The 22,475-nt window shown below is 39.2% G+C and overlaps 1 protein-coding gene across 2 annotated transcripts; it reads right to left on the reverse strand.

The window, feature by feature from the left end:
* Positions 1-13: 13 nt before the first annotated feature.
* Positions 14-21,003, reverse strand: LOC148889147 (serine/threonine-protein kinase VRK1-like). Of its 2 annotated transcripts, none has more exons than XM_089012855.1 (13): positions 20,888-21,003; positions 19,639-19,773; positions 18,325-18,380; positions 18,151-18,220; positions 16,717-16,804; positions 16,480-16,588; positions 15,020-15,112; positions 14,774-14,906; positions 8,627-8,747; positions 7,818-7,876; positions 3,756-3,928; positions 2,209-2,376; positions 14-272 (listed from the first exon to the last, which is right to left on the reverse strand). In XM_089012855.1, the coding sequence occupies exons 2-13, from the start codon at positions 19,766-19,768 to the stop codon at positions 90-92; spliced, it is 1,383 nt and encodes a 460-aa protein (XP_088868981.1). In that variant the 5' UTR covers positions 19,769-19,773; positions 20,888-21,003; the 3' UTR covers positions 14-89. The 2 variants fall into 2 exon arrangements, with proteins under 2 accessions (XP_088868981.1, XP_088868980.1); XM_089012854.1 differs by having other exon boundaries at positions 15-272; positions 20,857-20,996.
* Positions 21,004-22,475: the final 1,472 nt, after the last annotated feature.

The raw sequence follows: 22,475 nt of genomic DNA on the forward strand, positions 1-22,475 counted from the left end.
CAGCTCAATACTTTTTTTGTTGTTTTTATTTTTGGGGGAAAAAATGTTTGCGAGCAAACAGCCTAACATTTACACGGGGGGTCTCAGTCTCACACCTTTTTCGGACGACCTCTTTTTCCTATCGGGGGGCCTCTGATAAAGCGAGCATCAATAGGTTGGCTTCGGGTCTCCTCTTCGTCATCGTCGTCGTCGTCCTCCGAGCTGTCATCTCCCTTATAAGTCTTCACAGATGTGGGCCTCTTCCTCAGTGACCTTTGGACCCTCTCACTCTTCTACAAAAAAATATAAATAAATAAATGATGGCTCAGAAATAACCGTCTGCGCCTGTAAATTAACATTTTACTGAAAATTCCAGAAAGTCACCTCACTGAGTGTCTTGACATTTGGAAGAGTCCAGAGGACTTTCAAGATTTCAAGGGTTCATAAGGTAAAAGGAGTTCAGAATGATAACATGGCGCAGGCCCATTCAGATATTTCAAAATTAATAACTGGACTTTATATCCAAGAAGCCAGTGCTGGAATTTCAAAATTGGTGTAATGTGTTCCCGCCAAGAGGTCTTTGTCAGGACATGCGGTGCCAGGTTCTGTCATAATTCTACGCTTGAAATTACTTTTTTTAAAGACCAAAGAACAGGATGTTACAGTGATAGGCGATAAATGCAAGCATTACAGTCTCTATTGGCCTCAGAGAGAAAATGAGTCACTCCGGCTATACTCTATAAAAGTGATTAAGAACTAGTTTTATTTTTACTACGCAGCTTAACAAAAAAAAAAAAAGGGGGGGGGGGGCTCCAATTCTTGAATAACACCGAATTGTCTCATTCATTCTGAGAGGTTGAACGATCATTCACCCCACCGGGCCCTGCCCCTTCACTCATTCACTCCAATTCCCGTATTTTATTCAGGAATTGAAAAGCATGACATGGAGCACCATTCCCGAAATTGTTTGGGTTTTTGGTTGTTGTTGCGGATGCCAATAAAGCCGCCAACAATGTTTTTCCCTCCCACCAGGGGGCAGCATTTGCCTTTTGTACAGCCGCCCCCAATTCAAGCTCCGATAACTCCAGACCCATATAAGTTAGGAATTAACTTTTTTTTTCCAGATGAAAAAAGGTTTCTGACGCTGCAATGAATGTTTATGTAGTCCTAAAACTCAATATTCTGTGGGTCCTGCAATTTGAGTGAAAATGACAAAAACCCTGGCACTGGAGTAGCAATATTTGCACATCATCTGGCAGTGAATGAGTTAAAGGTACATGCATTAACACATGCAGTCACAGGAGGTGCATACTTTCTCCACACTTTATGCTTGCAATTTTAAAAAGAAAAATGTCATCGTGTGCATGCTCCTTGAGCAATGACCAATCAAAAGCCATCTTGCAGTCAAGCAATTTGAAAACACCAGTCGCCATGCCAAAGTTGTCAAATTAAGACTATAAATGTGTATGTGGCCAGATGTTCATGACTGAAACCGAAATGATACGACAACTCATTCAGTTGACGAGGTGTCGCCCGCCATGTTTTCCGTCACTTCAGCCGCCGCATGTACAATAACCTTTTTTTCTCTGCAGTTTTTTAAAGAAATATTTAATGTTAAAAGTGACCTACTTTGTTGTTTTGGGCAAATAATAATTCACTGTGAATTATATGCCTGCAATGCGTTCTGAAAAAGCACATTTTACCAAGACAGTGCCAAACCACATCCTGCATGTGGCTTCTTGCTCAAAGTGTTTGACTGGCCGGCCTGCAGTCCAAACCTGACGCTTTATGAAGCATAAAATATGACAAAGGAGATCACGGACCATTGAACATCTGAAGCTCAAGCAATAATGATTTACACCAAACTCATGTTTTGCTGCGGTTTCCCCTTGGGGGCCGTTTTGAATTTGTGGAGGCCATTGCAATCTTTCATCCCCTCCACATATTTTATATGGAGCGCACAAAAAAATTAATGAATAACTAGTTTTCAAATTTAAAGTAAAAATAATGACTGTTATTGTGGTTGACATACGACAATTTGAAATTTTGGTTCAGACTTTTGCAAGCATCATGGCACCTGACACTTGATTTGCTTTCGCGGGCCGAATAAAATGGTGTGGCAGGCCAGATTTGGCCCCCGGGCCTTGGCTTGGACGCCAGTGATTTACAACAACAAATAATCAACAATTAGTGTCCTCAGATATTGATGAAATGTTTTCCAGACCATACCTGTGGAATGGGGGGTCCCCGTCTGTAGCTTCTCGGCACTTGTTTGGGCTTTTTCTCCTCGTCATCTTCCTCTTCCACCTCGTCGTCGTCATCATCGTCGTCGTCATCGACAACCACTTGCATGGCTGCAGATTTTGCTTTGGGGAGGCCTCGAGCTTTTGCTGTTCTCTGTTATATTGAAAATGAGAAAAATCTCAATATAAAAACAAGGAAAATAGGGATTTTTTTTCACATGATTAACCGTTGCTGGTTTTTCACAATAAAGCTGGCGTGGTGTGAGAAATTATAATTGACCAAGCGACACCGGTGACAAATGAATCCAAGATGGCCTTTGTCTCTCCTGACATTTCCTCTCTTCACTAAACTGCCTTGTGAATGGCCACTTCTGTTTAACTAGGGGGGTCAAACTGGCCAGCACTTTCACATGGAAATTAAATGACACGGTGAGGAGTGAAACAGGGGGGAGGAATAATTGGGAGAGACAGAGTATATGTCATCAACTTCTTCAAAGGCCGGCCTGAGGGGTCGGAAAGTGATTGCGGTGAATTGGAGGAGAATCCTCCAGTGTTGGACCCGCTCACCTTTGGTCCACATGCTCGCCCCACTCACCGCCCACCTCTACCCCTTCACTGCTTGCCACATCTCACTCGAGGTTAAGAGACTCAGCGGCACAAATTGGCATACTTGTGACCAGCAGTCAAACTGCTGAATGCACCGTAAAGCTGAGAAAATGGTGATTTATATTACTTCACATAGGAATGAAGAGAGAATTTGTGAACCCCCAGGAGCTAGCGTGACAGCAAAAAAATCAATGTAGCAGGCAGAACGTCTCACATGGCTATGTATTCAAATGGCTTATTCATGTATTCATTTATTTACGTACTTATTTATGTCCAAAATATGGTTGCAATAGGATTAGGGTTGTGCATCGAAAATGGAGTGGATTCAGAATTTCAATGCCTAGTTTGCTCCGCGGAATGAAGTACAAAAGAATAAGCATCGACAGGTAATAGTTGTATACTTGCATACAGTGGTGTGACTGTAATCCATAGCAGGGATCACAGGAGTTAGATATAAAAAAAAAACAAGATGACACACACACACACACACACACATTATATATATATATATATAAAATTTGGCCATTCATTTACTCTCTTCTTTCATCAGAAAAAAAGAATTAATTCTTAAATTATATAGGTCTGGAGTTATCTGAGCTTGAAATGGGGGCGGCTGTACAAAATATAATACAATACTGCACATACATATTGATTTATTAAGAGCTTTAACAACAGCTGAAGCTGTAACAAAGCGCTAACATGGACAAAAGGCAAATTGTGCCCCTTGCGGAAGGGAAAAACATCGCCAGAGATCTGACCAGCGCTTTATCAGCACACCCCGCAAGAAAAACCAAAACCCAAACAAATTCGGGAATGGCGCTCCACGTCATACTTTTCAATTCCCGAATAAATTAGGAAATGGCAGTGAATGAGTTAATCAAGGTACCACTGTATCGCCGTACAGGACACCTGAGCGTATGTTCTCACCTTGCCCCTGTTTGGAGAATCGAGCACTTTAGACCTTTCCCCGACTGCGCGGGGTACAGAGAAATCCAGTTTTTCTTTTGCTCCAGTCGACAACATTTGCCTCAAGCGCTGGTAGTCAGGTTTGTCTTGGAAGCCCAGAGATTTTGCATACAGCAGCAGGGCTGCCACCTCCGCTGAAGACCAAAGGAAAAAAGTGCATGTCAAACAGATAACCAAATCCCAGACTCATCCACATTTTCTTTCTTCTTGTTTTACATATCGATGTTTGTCTAATGCCTCATCGGTCTTAGATCCAGCGACATGATGACGCTTGCTTACAATAAGTTGAGTAAGTTTAATTCATTAACATGTTTTCTTCCTATTGCACCGTCAGTGAGTACACCGTAGTTGAGAGGTGAGGATTCAAATCTGGGTTGTGACCTTTCGTCTATCAGTGCCTGCCTCTTGCCCCAAACCAGCACATAGTCCATTACAACTTGACACAATGACTCACACACTGAGTTTGAAACATACCTCGTCCCTTATCTGTGGCAGGCAGCTGAGCCTTGTCAGCAAAGGACCATTCGCTCCTTAACCATACTCACACGTAATTTATCATAAGTAATAAAACAACACCAATTTTGTTTTGACATGTCAGTGGAACAAGCTTCCATTGTACAATTACTCCACATTTTGGACTTCAAGCAGAGATTAAAAATGGTACTGAAAACATCTCATGTAATGCCGCTGCTGACATGAACTCAATCTTGATAAACTTCCTGATGTTTTCATCAATCAATCTCACACATTACATGCGGCTGTTCTCATTAATACAGTGCAGCATGTAAAGAAAAGACTGAAATAGGTCACTTCACAAGAAAACAGTTGACTGGAGTTATTCAGGGTGAATGACAAAAAAAGTCAGAGCTACAGATACGGTGAGACCTCAACTTACGAACACCTTATCTTACGAACTTTTCATCTTACGAACATCAAATTTATGAAAATTAAACCTTATAATAAACACTATTTTCAAAATACACCCACCACGGCTGGTCCATCAAGCACACGACCTTCGGATCTGGCGGAGTGATCTTCAGCGGAAGCACACGACGGAACAGCGCTCCAGCTGGCGCTACTTTCCCTCTCATTGAATGCACACGTCGATCGCCTACTTGGAGCTTTTTGCTGATAATTATACGATGATGGGACCAAAAAAAAACCACCACAGGCTCGTATTCAGCCCAAGAAGACACAAAATAAAATCACCGTCGCTAAGAAGAAGGAGATAATTGAAAAACACGAACGAGGTGTGCATTTGTGTGATTTAGTGGCCGAGCACGGCGATGCTAAGTCAACCATTGCTACCATTCTCCGGAACAGAAAAGCCATCAAAGGTGTGTCTGTTGCAAAAGGTGTTTCCGTGCTCTCAAAGCGACAGTCTCGGGCAATCGAAGAAGTTGAAAAACTTCTGTTAAATTGGATTAACGAAAAGCAGCCCTCCGGCGATAGCGTGAGTAAAGCTATTTTATGCAAGAAAGCACGGCTAATTCACGCCGATATCGCCATGCGCCAACCTGGAAGTTCGGCCCTTATTGAGGATTTTGAAGCCAGTAACGGAGGTTCGAAAACATCTGAGGAGGAGTTGGCTGCAGCATCAAGTGAGCTCATAAAGGCAATGTTGGCAAAGTGGAATGATGTGCAGGCTTTTACCGAACAGTTCCATTCAGAAGAGACTGTGGCTATGACAATCATCAACATGATGAACAATAATGTGATGCCTCAGCTTCGTAAGACCTTACAAGTCAGAAAGCAGGTGTCAATTAAGAGGGTTTTAATCAGCAAAAATGATGAGGAGTCTCCAAAGAAAAAAGAAGAGAAGCCACATCAGAGGTTAAGTTACCAACAGTCCTTATGGAAGGTGATTCTCCTTCCATAAGCCATCAACGACCATCAAAAAGGTAAATAAAACTTTATTTTACAGCACAGTTTAATTACAGTCATGTAATGTGCCTCTCTTTCCAAACAGCAATTCCCTTTGACCTTCGACCTCCAACGCCATTCCATCAAGCCATCAATGACCATCACAAATGTAAATAAAGTGACTATGATACAATTCAGTGTATTTCTTTCATTACAATACAATAGCACATTTATTATATATAGAATATGGTATGTTGTGTGTAGTTTTAAGATTATTTAGTTGAAAAGTATATTTTACAGAAACCTGGGAACGGATTATTCCCATTTTAATGGTTTCCTATGGGAATTTTTGTTTTAGATACATACTTTCCGCCTTACACACTCTGTCTGGGAACCAATTAAGTTCGTAAGTTGAGGTCTTACTGTATACAAAAGAGGCTATATTTCGCTAACAGGCACGCCTGTGGGGCGGCCATATTGGTAGGGGCGACACTTCGAAATGTTTCAATATTAAGTGTTTTTTTTAATACAAAATACAGTAAAGTCTCATTATATCGATATCGGATACATCGATAGTCCCGGTTATATCGATACTATTTCTATGCACGCACGGAGAAAATTACATGCAAACAGGGTCGGATATATCGATAGTCCCGGTTCTATTGATATTTTTTCGGACTCCCTTGAATATCGATATAACGAGACTTTACTGTATGTATTTTCTGTACAATCATTTTACTGTATACTGAACTGAATTAGGTGTTTTTAGGCCACGTAAATAACTGAGTGAACTGACAAATGGCTTTAATGTATGCCCCCTCCATTCTCTTCCTTTAAACTGAGGTTCCACTGGTAATGTATCATGGCCTCCTCATATTCATACCAACAATGCCCTCCATCAATATTGGCATCCCTTGTTAAGACATGGTCTTTTGCTTTGAACAAATACAGTTCTTGTTGTCAGAAATATATGTCCGCAATTTAAAAACAGGAGTATCCAACCTTCAATGCAAGTGTTTACTCAACATCAAATGATTGTCTTTGACCATTCTTAGCTTCCTTGATAATACTTTTTGCAATACCATTTTCCAGATAAAACAGCTCCTTATCTTCTTCTATGTTTCACAAGATGGGAGAATTCATAAAGAGGGATCGTCAATTGTTCCTCTTGCTTTGTGAATATCCCATCATCTGCACTCAACTCTTTTACTCACACACAAAAAAGAATTGGGACCATAACCTTACAAATCTCAACATTATTACCTCATTCACTGCCGTTGACAAATATATTCGGGAATTGAAAATATGACACAGAGCGCCATTCCGGAATTAATTCGGGTTTTGTTTGTACTTGCTAGGGTGCCGATAAAGCGCAGGTCAGACCTCTGGCAATGGTTTTTCCCTTTCACAAGGGGGCAGCATTTCTCTTTCCATGTTAGCACTTTACATATACTGTTCCGGGTTCAGCTGTTGTCTATGGTTTCTCACACCGCACTTAATGTTTATATAGTCCTAAAACTATATTCTGTGGGTCCTGGAATTCGAGTGACAATGACAGAAACCCTGGCACTGGAGTGGACACATTTTTGCAGATGTCTGCCAGTGAATTAGTTCAAATTTTACAACATTTTCAATTTTGGTTAGGATTTTAGCACTATGAAGCAGATGCATATATAATTAATAAAAGAGAGGGCAACACAAGCCCCCATACTAAGGAGGCTCGCTCCATGGTAACAAATGTCAACAGGCTGCACGTCGACAGGATTTCATTACGAAAGTGGCGAACACCCCGCTGCCCTCCGAGTCAGCAAAGCAATGAGCCAATGTCTCAAAATATATTACAATGACAAATTATACAGAGGCATGCATATATGAAGAGTGATTTTTCACGCCCGATCTGTTCAGACAATTTACAAAGATTGTAAGTGTCCAAGTGGAACGTGTCATTTGTATTATGGGGTCTGAAAGTTGAACTATTCAATAGTTTCAACAGACATGACTCGTATGCACAAAACTCGATATTTAGAACAGAAAAATGCTTAACCTCAAATCATTGTATTGTTGAATACTTTGAGTTAAGAGAAATCTATTTCACAATGTCATGTTAACTCTTAAAAGGTGTATTTGATGTGAATAGAACTTGAGGTTGTTGAGACTTACCTGTGCTTGCTCCATTTACTGAAAGCTGCTGGACAGACTCTGGCAGCTTATCCATCAGTCTAAGCACCAAGCAGGACAGATAAACCAGTGAGGGAATGAGAAAGGAAAACATTATGAGAGGGGAAACATTAAGGAGGCGACAATAGCGTTGGGTAAAGGACACAGTGGCAATGAACTAAATGGAAGCAAATTTTTCATTACAAAATAGAGAACCGTCATAATTGGATTAGAGATAATTCTAACTTGTAATGGAAAAGCCGAAAGAAAAAGAAGAATGTGTGAATGATACATCGGCTCTGCAATTTGATCTCATGGCTGAACAAAAATAGCAAATGATAAGCTTCAAGCCAAATCCTTCTTGGTTAGTGATAGTTTGACCATCCAGGAAAACACACGTTGAATCTTTGACCCGTAACCTGCAGCATCGTATGTTGTGTGTCTTTTGTGCTCTGAAAAGGTAATGGCAGTTTGGAATATGGGAGTAGGACAGTGAAATTATGAAAATATGATCCAAGATAACACTTCTGCAAAGTCCCTGTCTTCTATATCCTTGTCTTTTGTAAAATATGTGTGCAGATGCATGTGGATATTACTTTTATTGAGAACTCCTAAGAGTATTCTGAAATCCTATTTAAATTGCAAAGTTTCTACTTTGGCTGACTAAAATCAACAGAAGCTGTCCTGGTCTAACGTGGTACAATATTGTTTTTTTCCCACAATTTATTCAAGACAGCATAAATTCAGCAATCACTAATTATAGTTAGATCTTTCAAGTAAACACCGCGTGAGCAAAGTTTGTAGGGACCCACCTGGCTTTCGCTTCCATGACCTTAATTGCATTCTTGAGATCATGGTCCCAAGGAAGTGAGCCACATAACCAGTGAAGAAGACAAAAACCAAGAATCTGGATGTCCCCACGTCTTGATGGAGCTTCCGCAAAAAAGAAACAAGATGGGGGTCACATTTGGCTAGTGAATTGGAGAGTTTGTGACACAGTCGGGAGTTTGGGCCTTGTGTGCGGATGGGGTTGTGAGTTCGTTTAGCAGTGTGCATGGATTACCGAGTAGTTGTGTCATCCTTATTCAGCTGTCACATTGTTGGAAAAGGCCATGATGTGGTCCACCAAAATGTTTTGGATAGTGTTTGGTGCAAAGTTTACCATGTCCCCATGATGCTGTGTAGCGATCGTTAAGTTGATGTCGCCTTGTGAAGTCAGGTGGTGCAATTGACGCCAATTCAGTATTGAATGTTGGCAACTTAACTATGCTTTGGTTAATATAGCTGAAGTTAAAGTGTATTAACCTTGCGCATGGTTGTTGGCCTCCGGTGTATTTTGTTAAGAAAGGCACACAAACGCATGCAGACACAAATACTTAAACCGTGACACTCTGACGAAGGTGGAAGTAGTCGCCGAAACATGTCAGCTATTTGAACACCTACACTGTCTGTAAGTAAAGAATCTGCTTAAAATTACAAATACTTAAAGCCTACAATTGTGTACGAATGTTTCATGGAGATAAATGGGAATTGGAAAAGGAAATGTGTTGAAGTAGGAGCAAGCAAAGGCAAGTGTTTAGTGGCAATCCTATTGAATTGGCTTCAAGTGGTGTTTGGCCAACACACTAGTGCAAAAACAGCTCATTTACCTCAGTCGGTGAATTAGAGACAGGACTTGGTTCCAACCATAGTTTACTTTGAGGTTAAGACAACACTAGTGTTGAATTGTTTATCACTCTTATTTGAAAGAAAGTTTTGTTTGATTCATGGGAATCTAATGTGCAAGTCTAATATGTCACAAAGTAGCTTCGAGGCATGTATGTGTTGCATTCGAGCCAATCATTCACACATGGATGTGGTTGTTTACAAGGGAAGAATGATGACACCCCCCTCACCCTCAAGGATTTGATATGCCCCACCTCCAAAGAGTGAGGTCCGGTGATGGCTCTGCTGCCATTAATGTCGAAATCAATGTTGGAATTTGGAATAAAACGGCCAGTATTTAAGGGAATTGGGAACAGTCGTAAATTTCCATCCAGGAAAATCACTTGCTGAATTACGAATGAAAAAAAGAAAGCGAATTGAACTTAAGAGTGCTTGCATTTTACGGTATGTGAGAGAAACTGCGTGGATCTACATTAATTTGTGAAGTGCATCAATACTTGAAAACCAAGTCCATCCAGAAGGGTCAAGCCCAGAGGGATTTAGCAACTCAATACAGTAATGGCCATCACACGTCTTAGGAGAAATTACGTATCGACTGGTTTCATTTGCGGGGCGAAATCTCCTCCCTTCGCCATGACTGGCATTGATTCTCCCCAGCCGACGGGGAGGTCTAATGGGAAGCATGGTCCTGGTCACCCCAGGACAAGATAATCAACGGGTTGGTGGTAATCTGACTGCATGATAACAGGTTTGTAGCTGTCACTGTGTCTGCATTTATAAAGCTCGACTTCATTTTTAAGCATTACGTCTTCACAGTGTACAGAGAATGATAGCATGTTGGCATGTATGTTGAGAGGAATAAGTTGAGAAAAGGAAATTGCTTCAACAAAACTATGTTGAGTGGATAAAACACTCGTCGGCCTTCGCTCGAGTCATTACATTGCCTGCGCGAGGTGGGGAGGCTAAACAATCAATGAGGATCAGAAAGCAATAAGAAGTGTTCTAAGGCTTTAAACTATCTACTTACTTATAACCCTTAACTTCTTTGAAAAACAGCACATAAACACAAATGGAGAAATAGTCATCTCATCCCACCGAAAAGTTTCCACTGGGTTAAAATAACTGACATACATTCATTATGAATGGACAAAACATTTCATCACTTTGCTACTGTGAAATGTAGAGACTAATAAAGGCAAATCCAATCCAATCCAAAAACTCACCTACTTGCTGTCGTGAGAAGTAAAGCAAGCGTCGGACATCTTACAGTAAAGTCTCGTTATATCGATATCGTTTATATTGATAATACTGCTTATTACGATACTATTTTCATTTCCTGTGCACATTTCTAGTCTTTGTATGTATAATTAGTTCCGTTTAGTACGATTCATGGTTTTTACGATGATCCGATTACTACGGTGCTCTTTTTCATCTCCCGCCGGCCATTTTGCTATGTTAATATCGATACAAAAGCAGTTTAAGGTGTTTCGATATTTGCTTAGGGGTTTCTATACAATACCACCATTATCGAAATCTGTATCAAATTGTGACCTCGGAACGAAATACAAGGCAATCGTGGCTGTTGAGGAGAATCCAACACGAAATCAAAGCCAAGTATGCCCCAGAAGATTCCCATAATGACGAGGATGATGAGGATGAAGAACCAACAAATACACAAGTGTTGCAAGGTGTTACGGACGTACAATCTTACTTAGAATCCAGAGAAAATGCATCAGTTTTTTTTAGGACTGTTAAACAAGATTGAATCGTTTGTGTTAAAAGGTGAAAATGGGAAGCAGAAGAAGATTGAAGATTTTTTTTAAATTGCATAATAAGATGTAAGCGTTGCAGTTTCCCTGTTGCAGTGTAATGTACATGTACACTGCACTGTACTGTATATGAATGCAATCGTTTTTTGCAACAATGTGTATTGTTTTGTCTGCTGAAGCGTGATAATTTTGAAAATTACTATACATGCCATACTGTATTAAAGATCCCCCAGTCACGTAACCGGCTTCCGTGTTTCTGTCACAATAAAAAAAATTCGTAGCAGAGCTCACGTCTTTCATTACTGCTGCAATAGCATCTGAAACATACTGTAATGCCCCTCAGCATGGCAAATGTTGCGCACAATCGCTGCCTTTTGCGGGTCGGTCTTTTTAATAACAAAACGTAGCAGTTATCACATACAGATACAAACAGGAGCTGTTGTTACGCCAGAGCTCACGCGCAGTCATTCTATTCAGATACTCTCTCGAACCCCGTTGTCGGGTCCTCCCAAGACCCAGTCACGTGACCAGCTTCCGTGTTTTCACCTGACTTACCGAGCACAATAAAACAAGTGTAGCAGACCTTATATACAGTACTGTTGTTTGACACCAATTTAAACCATGGGGAAACGCAAGAATTGTGATATCCGAACAACATACAAGGCAATCGTGCCTGTGGAGGACAATCCAACAAGCAAATCCTTCATCGCGAAAGAGTTTGACGTGCAGCAGAATACTTCATCAACTTAAGTCATGTAAACGTTGTAGTTTTTGTTTTCCATCTATGTATTTAATTGTGTTGCATTCAGATATATTTATCGCTTGCAACAATCAGTTTTTCACATTTTTGTGCATGCTGGCGTTCGTGGTTTCGTGTGAATAGAACAACGTGAGGATTTTCCATTGATTGCATTTTTGAAAGTTAATAGTAATTAAAAAAGTGTAAAGACGTTTTTATTTTATGCATAAGTTTATTTTTCACTTCACTACTGTACAAAAAGCATGCTAGATACGCAATCCACGAACCCAATGATAAAATTACATGCCATATCAAAGATCCCCCATTTACGTATTGCCCCCCCGCCCCTTTTAATGCAGTTCGGCACAGGACGGATATATCGATAGTACGGTGATATCAACATTTTTTCTGACTCCCGAGAATATCGATATAACGAGACTTTACTGTACATCGCCACTCACTGAGGTCGTTTTACTTGAATACATGATTATTCTGTTATTTTCTGACTCTACGACAAAAACACCACATCAATCAATCAAACGTTTGCTTCATTCAATAAAGCAAATGTTTCAAATGTTTGAACTAAGATTTAGAAATCAGAATAAATTATTCCGATTTTGAAATCTGCACTAGTCACACTTATGCCATGTCATAACGTTTTATGAAAGACAAGTTTCAGTCATTGTTTTTTTTTCAAAATGTAAATTGCCACTGCATGATGTGGTGATGTCGCAAATTAAATAAACAGAAGCCTTTCACATTTCTGATGAAAAATCAATTTCCGGGTCAGCCAGCCGCTGTCAAGACAAAAATACGGTGGATACAGCACACATATTTAGTGTCAATATTGAATCATGGTAACAATTTCACGTTACCACGGATTAAATGTTTTTTCAAGTGGCATGCAGCAGGCCTTTGATGCTCGCGAACAATCATTCTGAATGATGGCGGGTAGGAAAATATAAAATATTTTACTCTTTGAAATTCATAATGAGAGACCCAGAGTCTGCAATTGAGACCAGGTTTTCTTACACTAGGCGAAACAGTTCAAGGCAGAACACCTTGATAGACTTTTTATGTCAATGCACCCTGCGGATGCATGACAACCTGTGACAGGACAGACAGCGCAATGTAGCCTAAGACCACAGTCAAGTTCCATATCATACAATAGAAACAATGTGCTTTTTCCTTGGTAAACTTAAGTTAAATGTCTGTGAACAGACTTTATGTGCCTTGCCAGAAATGCTGCAGGTCTCATTCCTCTTTCCAAAGGGCCTTCCTCCATTAAGTCCACTTTGCCTCAAACTATGACAGACGGCGCAACCCAACACTGATCTACCATGACTTTGTAATTTGTCTATAATTTTTTTCTGGAGTTTTGTTTTAGTTACCATTTCTTCTAATGTGTCTCTTTTGTCATCTTTTGTGTTTTTGCAGTGAGACTCATCAAGGCTGGCAACAGTCCCGTGAAACTTAAAGTTCTCAATAAACTGCAGCTATGAGATTGTTAAAATTTTTGACTACAAATTGTATTCTAATTTCATAATAGCACTCTCTATGTTATTGGTTCTTGGTTCAGTGTAGAAATGCCAATGACCTAATGATACGGTGATAACCCGTCATCTTTTAAAGTGGAAGTCAAGTCAAAATTTCCCTTTGGGTTATGTTCTATATGCACCCACAAATCTAATCTCAGTGTTGTGATTAATAGTGTGGATAATTCACTATTTTACAGCCACCCTAGGAAGCAGACTTGCATTGCAATAGAATTAGCAGTACTTTAAATAGAAAATTTGCATCCAAATGCTCACTCGCACACCCCGTGACCACACCCCAAAAACATGTTAGGCGTGATGCTCGAATTGTGAAAAAAAGCTGTCTCTAGTTTATCTTGTTACACATGATATCATTGTCAGACTTCCGAAGATGCAGATCAAATACATTTCTGTCAAAATTAATTTGAAACGATTTTGATTCGATATATACTGTAATTTAATTTTGAATTTAAATTGCCAATTTGGAATTCATTTGTTATTTCTGATCGGTCAATATTATTTGATGCAAACACCACGCTGACAGCAAGTATATAATATTGACCTATTTTGAGATTAAGTTAACCATAGTGGAGGTCATATGTGGCTCTGACATCCCAATAACCAAACATGAAAGCCATCAATTAATGGGAGAAGAAATCAAGTTGCAAATTATGACTTCAGCTACCATAATTAGAAAGTTGTGAAAAAGAAACGGTGTCTGGGAATTTTGATGGGGCGCTGGAGGGACAATCGATGGTCGATGAGTAGAGAAGGATACGAGCAGGCAATTTGACTGTTAATGTTTTCCCAATAGCAGGTGAGGCAGGTGGCTACTGGCAGTTTTTACGCGCAAGGACTAACAGGGTTGAAATACAGTCAAAGCTATAAGAACATAAGAACCTGCCTGTATTTAATTAACATTTAGTTGGTACATGTATAAAAGTTGTGAACACAATCCAAATAGTTGTCCATGTACAGACATTGTATTTACGATTTGTCTGTTTGAAAGTGCTCTATAAATAGAGTTGAGAGATCCATTTGTTTATTTTTACACAGTAATTGGCATCATGCGTGGCGTGGGAGTCATTGTTTGTGAGTCATCAATCACTATCATGGTTGTATGAAATAAAAGGCAAAATGCAAAAAGTATTCCCAAGTACAGACTTCTGTCAAACGGAAATTACCTTACCCAAATTAAAAATGTGTGCATTAAACTGTTCTAACCAATCTTTAACAGTCATCTAAACATACCAACGCCTTTGTGGGCATCAAGACTGGTGTATTCAATGGTTCCATTGTGGCCTTTCTTGGGATTTTCCTTATACTCCTTTTGGACTCCATCAACAGAGTACTTGCGGGCCAGCCCATAGTCGACTAAATAGAGCTACAATTCAGAAGAAAAAGACAAGAGTGATTATTACAAACATGCCAATACCACAACCTGGGCGTGTCCAGCATTTTTTTAATTAAAATGGCAAAGATGTGTCATAAACTAACCTCTTGAGGGTTTCTAAGACCCAGCATGAGGTTGGAAGCTTTGATGTCTGCATGAACAAATTCATTCTCGTGCACATACTCCAGTATATCCACCTAAAGGGAAACAACAGAATAGCACGATTTAACCAAAATAGGTCAAGACCAGTGCACCAGTTACACTTTGAAGAGTTCAAAACAATGGTCCTCAAAACAGGGCCCCTGAAGTCAGTGAACTGTAAGCATGAGATGGTCCAAAACAATTCACAATAAATAGCTTTATATTGCATTTGTAAAAATTATTTAAATAGTTTCCATTAAAAAAATTAAGCATATTTTGATTGTGCACGAAAACTCAGCAAACTTGATCGGGAGTCGTGAAATATTTGTTATTTTAACGTTGTCAAGAAGGATGAAAACAAAACGGTTTTGTACCGGCACCTACCAAAAATCAAAAAACAATCCACTATACTTGACCTTGTGCTGCGAAAACTAGCACGCATGTGTCGCACCTTGAGACGTAAATAAAAAGTCATAGTCTAAAATGTATGGCCCATTTAGAGGGGCCATATTTTTCCATCATTTGCATTGAAGGTTAATTTGATTGACTTCATACTTTGGCTCTAACATCTTCAGATGTCGGGACAAAAACCTGGGACAAAAACAGGCGTGTTCTTTCACATGTGCTCTGCGATTGGCTGCCAAGTACATTGATTGTCCAAAGACGCAATAGGCTGCAGCACTCCTGGAACCTTCATGAGGACAAGCATCTCAGATGATGAATGCATGGATGATAATTATAATAAAAATGATCATCATCATCAGCAGCAGCCATCATCATAATGTTTAATATATCTGAACAATATGAAAAAGTTATCATGTGACACACTTTATCAATCAAATCTTTAACATGATCACCTCACAACACCACAATGTATGATCCGATCACTTTTTGTTAGGTCCTTTCTTTTCCTTTTTCTTGTGCTGTGGGTCATAAGGTCAATGAAGGTCAGGTGACGCTTACCTGTTTGCAGACCCATATGAGCTTTAGTTCGTCAAGCCGTTCATCATTTGTTTTTTGGGTAGGAATACAAATGTTATTCGTTGATGGGACACCGATGAAGATTTTTCATCTGTGATTTCATCGGCTGATTTCGAACAAACTGGCTTCATTTGACCAGTCTGACTTTAGAAGTCTTCAGTTTTACTACAATGAGAGAACTAGACAAAAGTAGACTGATGCCAAAAAACAGCAACAGTGTAATAAGGCTTCTCAGCATGTTTTTCTTTGAATATGGTGCCGAAAATAAAGCAAGGGTAAAATAATGCCAGTAAGAAAGGACTATTGTGACTTTGTAATTGGTACGTAAAGATTGCTTGGGGGGGATGGGGGGTCTTAAGATCGTTTTGATTTTGATTGTCATATTTTCATTACTGAAAATGGGTTTCTATGGGTTTCTTTTGGCAATCGTCTTATTACTCACCAGTACTTGCCCAACTCGGAGCACAGTAGCCTTCTTAAAGCGGCCTCCATTACGCTCACTAATTTTTTGTAGATCAGTACCCAGTCGCTCCATAACCATAAATCGATATCTGAATATAAAAAAACAGATTCAAGTGGTTAAGAAGAAATTCAAGGTTTTCACTTTTTATTCTAAAAGAACTATGAAGACGGACATTACAAAACTCAAGTCTGTAAAATAAACAAAACACAATCATACCTGAGGCCATTATACTCGGTTTTCCCTGATCCCCAGTATTTTGGGATCCCGAGATGGTCAAGTCTTCTACTTCTCATCCACTGTTGCACTAAAACAAAGTGACAGAAGTGACAGGTGATATGTTTTGCACCCGCGCCATGACTTCACAACATTAAGATGTCAGAAATCTTAGGTGGCACCATTCATTTATCTTGGCTGATATTGAGCGGAAGATGGCACAAAAACATTTCCCTCACCTGACATTCAGGCTACAGATCAAAGAAGTTTGATCGAGATTACAAATATGGCCCTTCAAAATATTGCAATCCATCGATGAGAATGTTTCTTCGGCCGTCATCTGTACAAATTTGAAGGTTTCGGACGTATCGCCTCCTATCCAAGAGGCTTCGTCAGCGAACTAAAGTCTGACAAGTCGTATCGGCCCTATTTATATTTCCCTAATGTCCAGACATGGCGGCGCCGGACACAGCTATGATAGGTCCCTGCTCTCAGGTTGGGGGGAGCAGCGTCCGAAAGCTTCAAATTTGTACAGATGACGGCTGAAGAAATCTTCTCATCGATGGACCACTCCTGTACGACTGAGAGCTTACACGGACGTGTTGCAATCCATGCAAATATATATATATTTGCATTTGGGATAAATTAACGAATGAATCGCGTACAAAAATCACTGTTTTTGAACCAAGGTGGTAAAAAAAAACAACAAAAGAGGAAGCTAATTGTCACTTAGGTGCATATTTATTTCTGAATGTTATGTTAACTTACACATGTGAGGTATGACAACACATAATCATGTTGAAATGATTTAGATTAATGTAAAGAGTGCATTATTAGTGTGCTGCTACCAAAATGTGTTGATTTTTTTAACTGGGTTTTGGTGTTTTTCTCGTTTTAATTCCACCTGTTCTCAACTTCTTAAATGGCAATTGCCGTTATTTCGATTACGACAAAACTTTAATGGATGATAGTTTTCCTTGGTAATATGCGGGCCATGAGGGTCCACCACTGGAATTGATATTGGATGTGGGCCATGTTGACGAGCTCCTGGTGGTCGAGCCAATTTTCACGGAAGCCGGCCTGGCACAGACCAAAAACCGGTCTAGTGACATGCAATGTCATTTTTCTAATTTGGAGAATTTTAATTCCATAAACTTTTCAACTATTTGTGTACTTTCCTATGAATTTCTCATTGGGCTATTTTAGCCTGTTTTAATATCAAACCTCTTATTATAGAATAAAAAATATATATATTTTAATCAATCAAATAAATGTACAATTTCCTCGGGAGAGCATTAGTATTTTGAAAATGTCATTCAAATGCATTTACACATGAGTGGCTGATGATGGAGGTAGCCAAAGCATCTTTTTGAGCAAACTGAGTAATTTTGTAGATGTCAAACACTGCTGCCATTCTAAAAATGTAGTGGTACTCACTGCTTTCTGGTTTGGCTGCCCTTATGTAGAAGGAGAGCTCGGAGAACAGAGGGCCATTCTCAAGGTACTCCTGCACAATGAAATCATCAATTAAAAATCAATTCAGTTTCATCTAATTCGATATCATACTAATAAACAATACATGTGGTCATTCACAACTATAAATACACGCACCACTTTTATGACAAAGTCTGTATCCGTTGAGACGGGGCTGCCAAGATCTTGGGATGCTTTAAGATTATATGAGGCATACGAGGAAGAGGACAGTTCAGGCATCAGTCATATAAAAAAGAGATATGGAGAAAATTAGACCTCTAAAAAGAAAATCAGTTGAACAGCAGTTTTTTGACTGAAAATCATTTGCTTTTTGAGGATGATTGAATATGCCAATGTTTAACCTGCCCGCTGTACAGTATCGGCAAGCACCTCAAATGTTTACACAGTACATAGCTATTATTGTCTTTGGGGAGTGTTGTCATTTTTACATCTCTTTCCCATAAATTCAAGTGACTTCTCACATCATGGAGGGATCTTGTTACTACACGAGAGTAGTGCATCAAAACAACATGGTGGAAATACTGAAATTCAACAAGCTGCAAGGCAGAAGCTTGATGCTTTTAAAAAACATGGAGAGCAATTCACTGGTACATGAGTTTGCAGTGTCTTTTTGTCCCTTTAATTACACATTGGTTGGAATTTAACGGTAAATGATTGTAAAGTTATTCTTTTGATCAGATCATCATGATAAATTTGGGTCACTGCAATGGGTTCAATTGTGAATGTAAAATATGGTTACTCATCTCCGGGAGAAAGTTTCTAATTACAGTATTTTCAGTATTTTTTCTTCTGAGAATGTCTTCTATATTAAAGTAAAATTGATCATATGTGAAATTGAAAATCAATCAAAGTGAATTGTGAATCAAATCGGGCCCTTTTGGATTGTATCAATTTTGGCAATTGGAATCGATACCCCCCCCCCCCCCCCCCCCCGAATAACTTTGGCCCTCATAAATGTTCACCTAAATTGAATTCTAATACTCAAGTCAACCCTATTCGGGCATAATTTTGAAAGAATCACCGCGATAGGCAAAGTCCTGTACATAAAGCAAGAAAAATGCATACAATAACAAACACGGAATCAATACATGAATACCAAAGTCAGTAGGAAGTGCAACAACAGTAAAACTAAAAACATCAAGTCTCGTGATGAGTCTAAAGCCAGAGAATAAAAAAAGATGAAATTTAAAGATGGGGAGAGAGGGTGCTTGTCAAACATCAGTGGGAGTTCCTTCCAAAGAGAGGGACGAGCAACAGAAAAGGCCCGATCGCCTCTTGAGCCTCAAATTAGTTCTTGGTGTTTAGGGGCCGATGAACTCAGAGAGAGAATTAAGGTGGAACAACACCATGTTAAGATTTGAAAACAAATAAAAAGATCTTAAAAAGTATAGTGTGTGTTAATATGACGTTATCATGCACTGCTCTGATTACCGTGGTAGATGAGTCCAAAGCCACCTTGACCTAAGATTTTCCCTAATCTCCATTTCTTCTTCCCCTGGTCAGTCAATATGAAGCCATCTGGGAGAGGTTTGGGGAGTGCCCTCTTTTTCGGAGCTGTCATTGAAACTTAACACATGACAAAAATGATGTGTCAACAATAACTTGTTTGACAGAAAATTTTGCACGGACTGACCATAGCAATACATTGATTAGAAAAAAAACACACTGCTGATTGTAATTTAATTATTTGAGATTATTCTCATTGCATTAAATAAATCAGACGATGGCTGCTATTTCTCTTAAAAAATGGTTATTGGGTGATGTGTGTCAACATACATTTTAATAAGAGAAATTGAAAAAAGTAGTGTAAGGAGCTCGATTTCCCCTACAGAAAATATCCCAATTGTGAAATAAAATAGGCAGTGTTGTCATTTCACCTTGAGCATTGGAAGGCTTGTTACAGTACTGTGCGCAGGTGGTTAGTGTGAAGTTGAGTTAAGGGATTTGAGCAACCATGACTTCCCTTATCCACTGATGAAAAGAACACTTTGATCCTCCCTCCTGTCATCTATAACTGGTTCATACAATAAAGAGGGTGCAGAAAAAGTCTTAAGATTGAATGACTGACTGTGTCTTTTATGTTATGTCATATTTTGTTCTTTCATTTGTTCTTTTTCCTTTCATTTTTCTTTCACAACTTTGTTGCTATGAATTGGGAATTTCTGCATTATGAGACTAATGAACATGATGTTATCTTATTTTTGACATGTTTAAAAACAATACATTCATTTAACGATCACCAAGGTACGCAGTTCGAGAACGACATCAGGCCTTACACGTGATCATTGTTTTTTCGCAAAATATTTCGAATATGTTTCGACTGCATGAAATAATGACATGCGTTCTAAATCACCTGGTTGGCATGCCGATGCTATATCCCGCGTCACAAAACGTTCGACTTTTGTCACGAGTTGTTTTGCTCTTGTTCCCGAGGAACATTACTTTAAATTCAAAACTCACAGCATCAACCCAGTTCACGGCACACCCACGTTTGCATAACGGTAAGCTCAACAATCTTTATTACTTTGACAGCACAATTGATCCAACGCAGTACCGCTCGCAGCAACAGTAGTTTGATATCCGTAAAAGTAGCAGCTAACTTAGCCATGTGGTTGCCATTTTAGTCACCGAGCAATGTTGAATACATACCAACTTGCAAAGGAAATTGTCCGCGCCTTACGTATGTTCCTGTGCAAGACTGTCACAATGTGCTGTTGTTGATGAATCTTCGATGTTGATTTTGTAAAAATTCTTGAAGTAAAACGCGTCAACGGCGGGTTAAAAACAAACCTCGCATCACTTCCTGAAAGTTTTCCCTCCCGCTCAACTAGCATCCAATCAAAAAACGGTCTATGACTGCCCAGAGCCAATAGGAAAGATCCTTCGGCAGACACAGACATTGGATAGAGCGATTAAAATGCCGCAGTTATTGCTGACTTCCCGGAGATATGAGAAATGTCAAGCGGTGCTTCTTCAACGTTATTGAGCCATAGCACATATTTTACATGACACTACCGAACTAAATATTTATATATTGATTGAACCAAAATGTCAAATTGTCCCATGTAAACCAGAATAACACTCATTATTTTATACTTCAAATTTTAAAACTAGTTATTCATTAATGTATCTTACAACGCTGTATATGTAATTAAATTAGAATATATGACCATTTATTTGTTTCACTGTGGAGAAATTTACATTTAAGAGCAGCAACAAAAAACAAAATACAGAAGCTGCTGTAAAAGCAGCCACTCTCGCGGTGCCATCTTGAAGTAAAAAAATAAAATAATCTAATAACAACACAAAATACACAGACTGTCTTCAATCTTTAGCAGTTTCTGCACCCTCTTTGTTGCATGAAGCACTTCTGGATGAAAGAAGACAGGATCAAAGTGTCTTTTTCACCAGTGGATCAGGGACGTCATTGTGAAATGTACAGGTGTGCTACAAGCTAGGTTTTGAAAGCAAACGCGAACTGTAGCGTCCATTGACCAAAAGAGATTGTGTCTCCTGTCCTTCGTAAACTCGCTTCAATTCCAAGGTGCGACAGTTTCACATACGCATCGGCGCTCTGCGCTTACGCTCCTTTCTTCTCATTGAGGGCTTCTCAAGCCATTCTTGAGCTGAACAAAGCGGGGCTGTGAAAATACTGCCCGCTATAGGGGCAAAAAAGCACAATCGCCCCAGAGCTGTCCATATATGTGGAGGGGATTAAACATTAAAATGTCTTACCCAAATTCATAAAGGTCCCCAAGAGGAAACCGTAACAAAAATAAGTTTAACACCTGTGTTATAAGTGATCTATGATTGATTGGTGGCCATTTCAGGTTGAAACTCTGCCCCACCTCTCAGTCAAAGTTAACTGTGATTGGGTCAAACTTAACTGCAAACATCATGAGGCAAAGTGCGATGAATAAACAGATTCCTTACAACTCAATTCCTCCAAATAAATATAAAAATAAAATCTAAAATAAAATAAATCTTAAAACCTAAAATCCATCTGTGATGTCAAGTACAGTGATACCCCAGTTTACGATCTTAATTGGGTCCCAGAAAGTGTGTGTGAGGTGAAAAGTGTGTCTGTTTATTTCCCATAAGAAACCATTAAAAATGAGAATAAGATGTTCCCAGGTCTCCATAAAACATATTTTTCTACTAAATAAGCCTTAAAACTTAACTATATATATATATATATATATATATATATATATATATATATATATATATATATATATATATATATATATATATATATATATATATAT

This window comes from Hippocampus bargibanti, linkage group LG13 (genome assembly GCF_051943395.1).
Source record: "Hippocampus bargibanti isolate YZ-2025 linkage group LG13, ASM5194339v1, whole genome shotgun sequence".
Classification (NCBI taxonomy): Eukaryota; Metazoa; Chordata; class Actinopteri; order Syngnathiformes; family Syngnathidae; genus Hippocampus; species Hippocampus bargibanti.

What these genes read in the sequence shown, in the direction of transcription:
- LOC148889147 (XM_089012855.1), bottom strand. Translation starts at nt 19,768, where the DNA reads ATGACAGCTCCGAAAAAGAGGGCACTCCCCAAACCTCTCCCAGATGGC. An exon ending in CAGACTTTGTCATAAAAGTG is followed by an intron (nt 18,221 to 18,324) that starts GTGCGTGTATTT and finishes TTCATTGTGCAG; the next exon opens with GAGTACCTTGAGAATGGCCC. An exon ending in GTCTTAGAAACCCTCAAGAG is followed by an intron (nt 14,907 to 15,019) that starts GTTAGTTTATGA and finishes TCTGAATTGTAG; the next exon opens with CTCTATTTAGTCGACTATGG.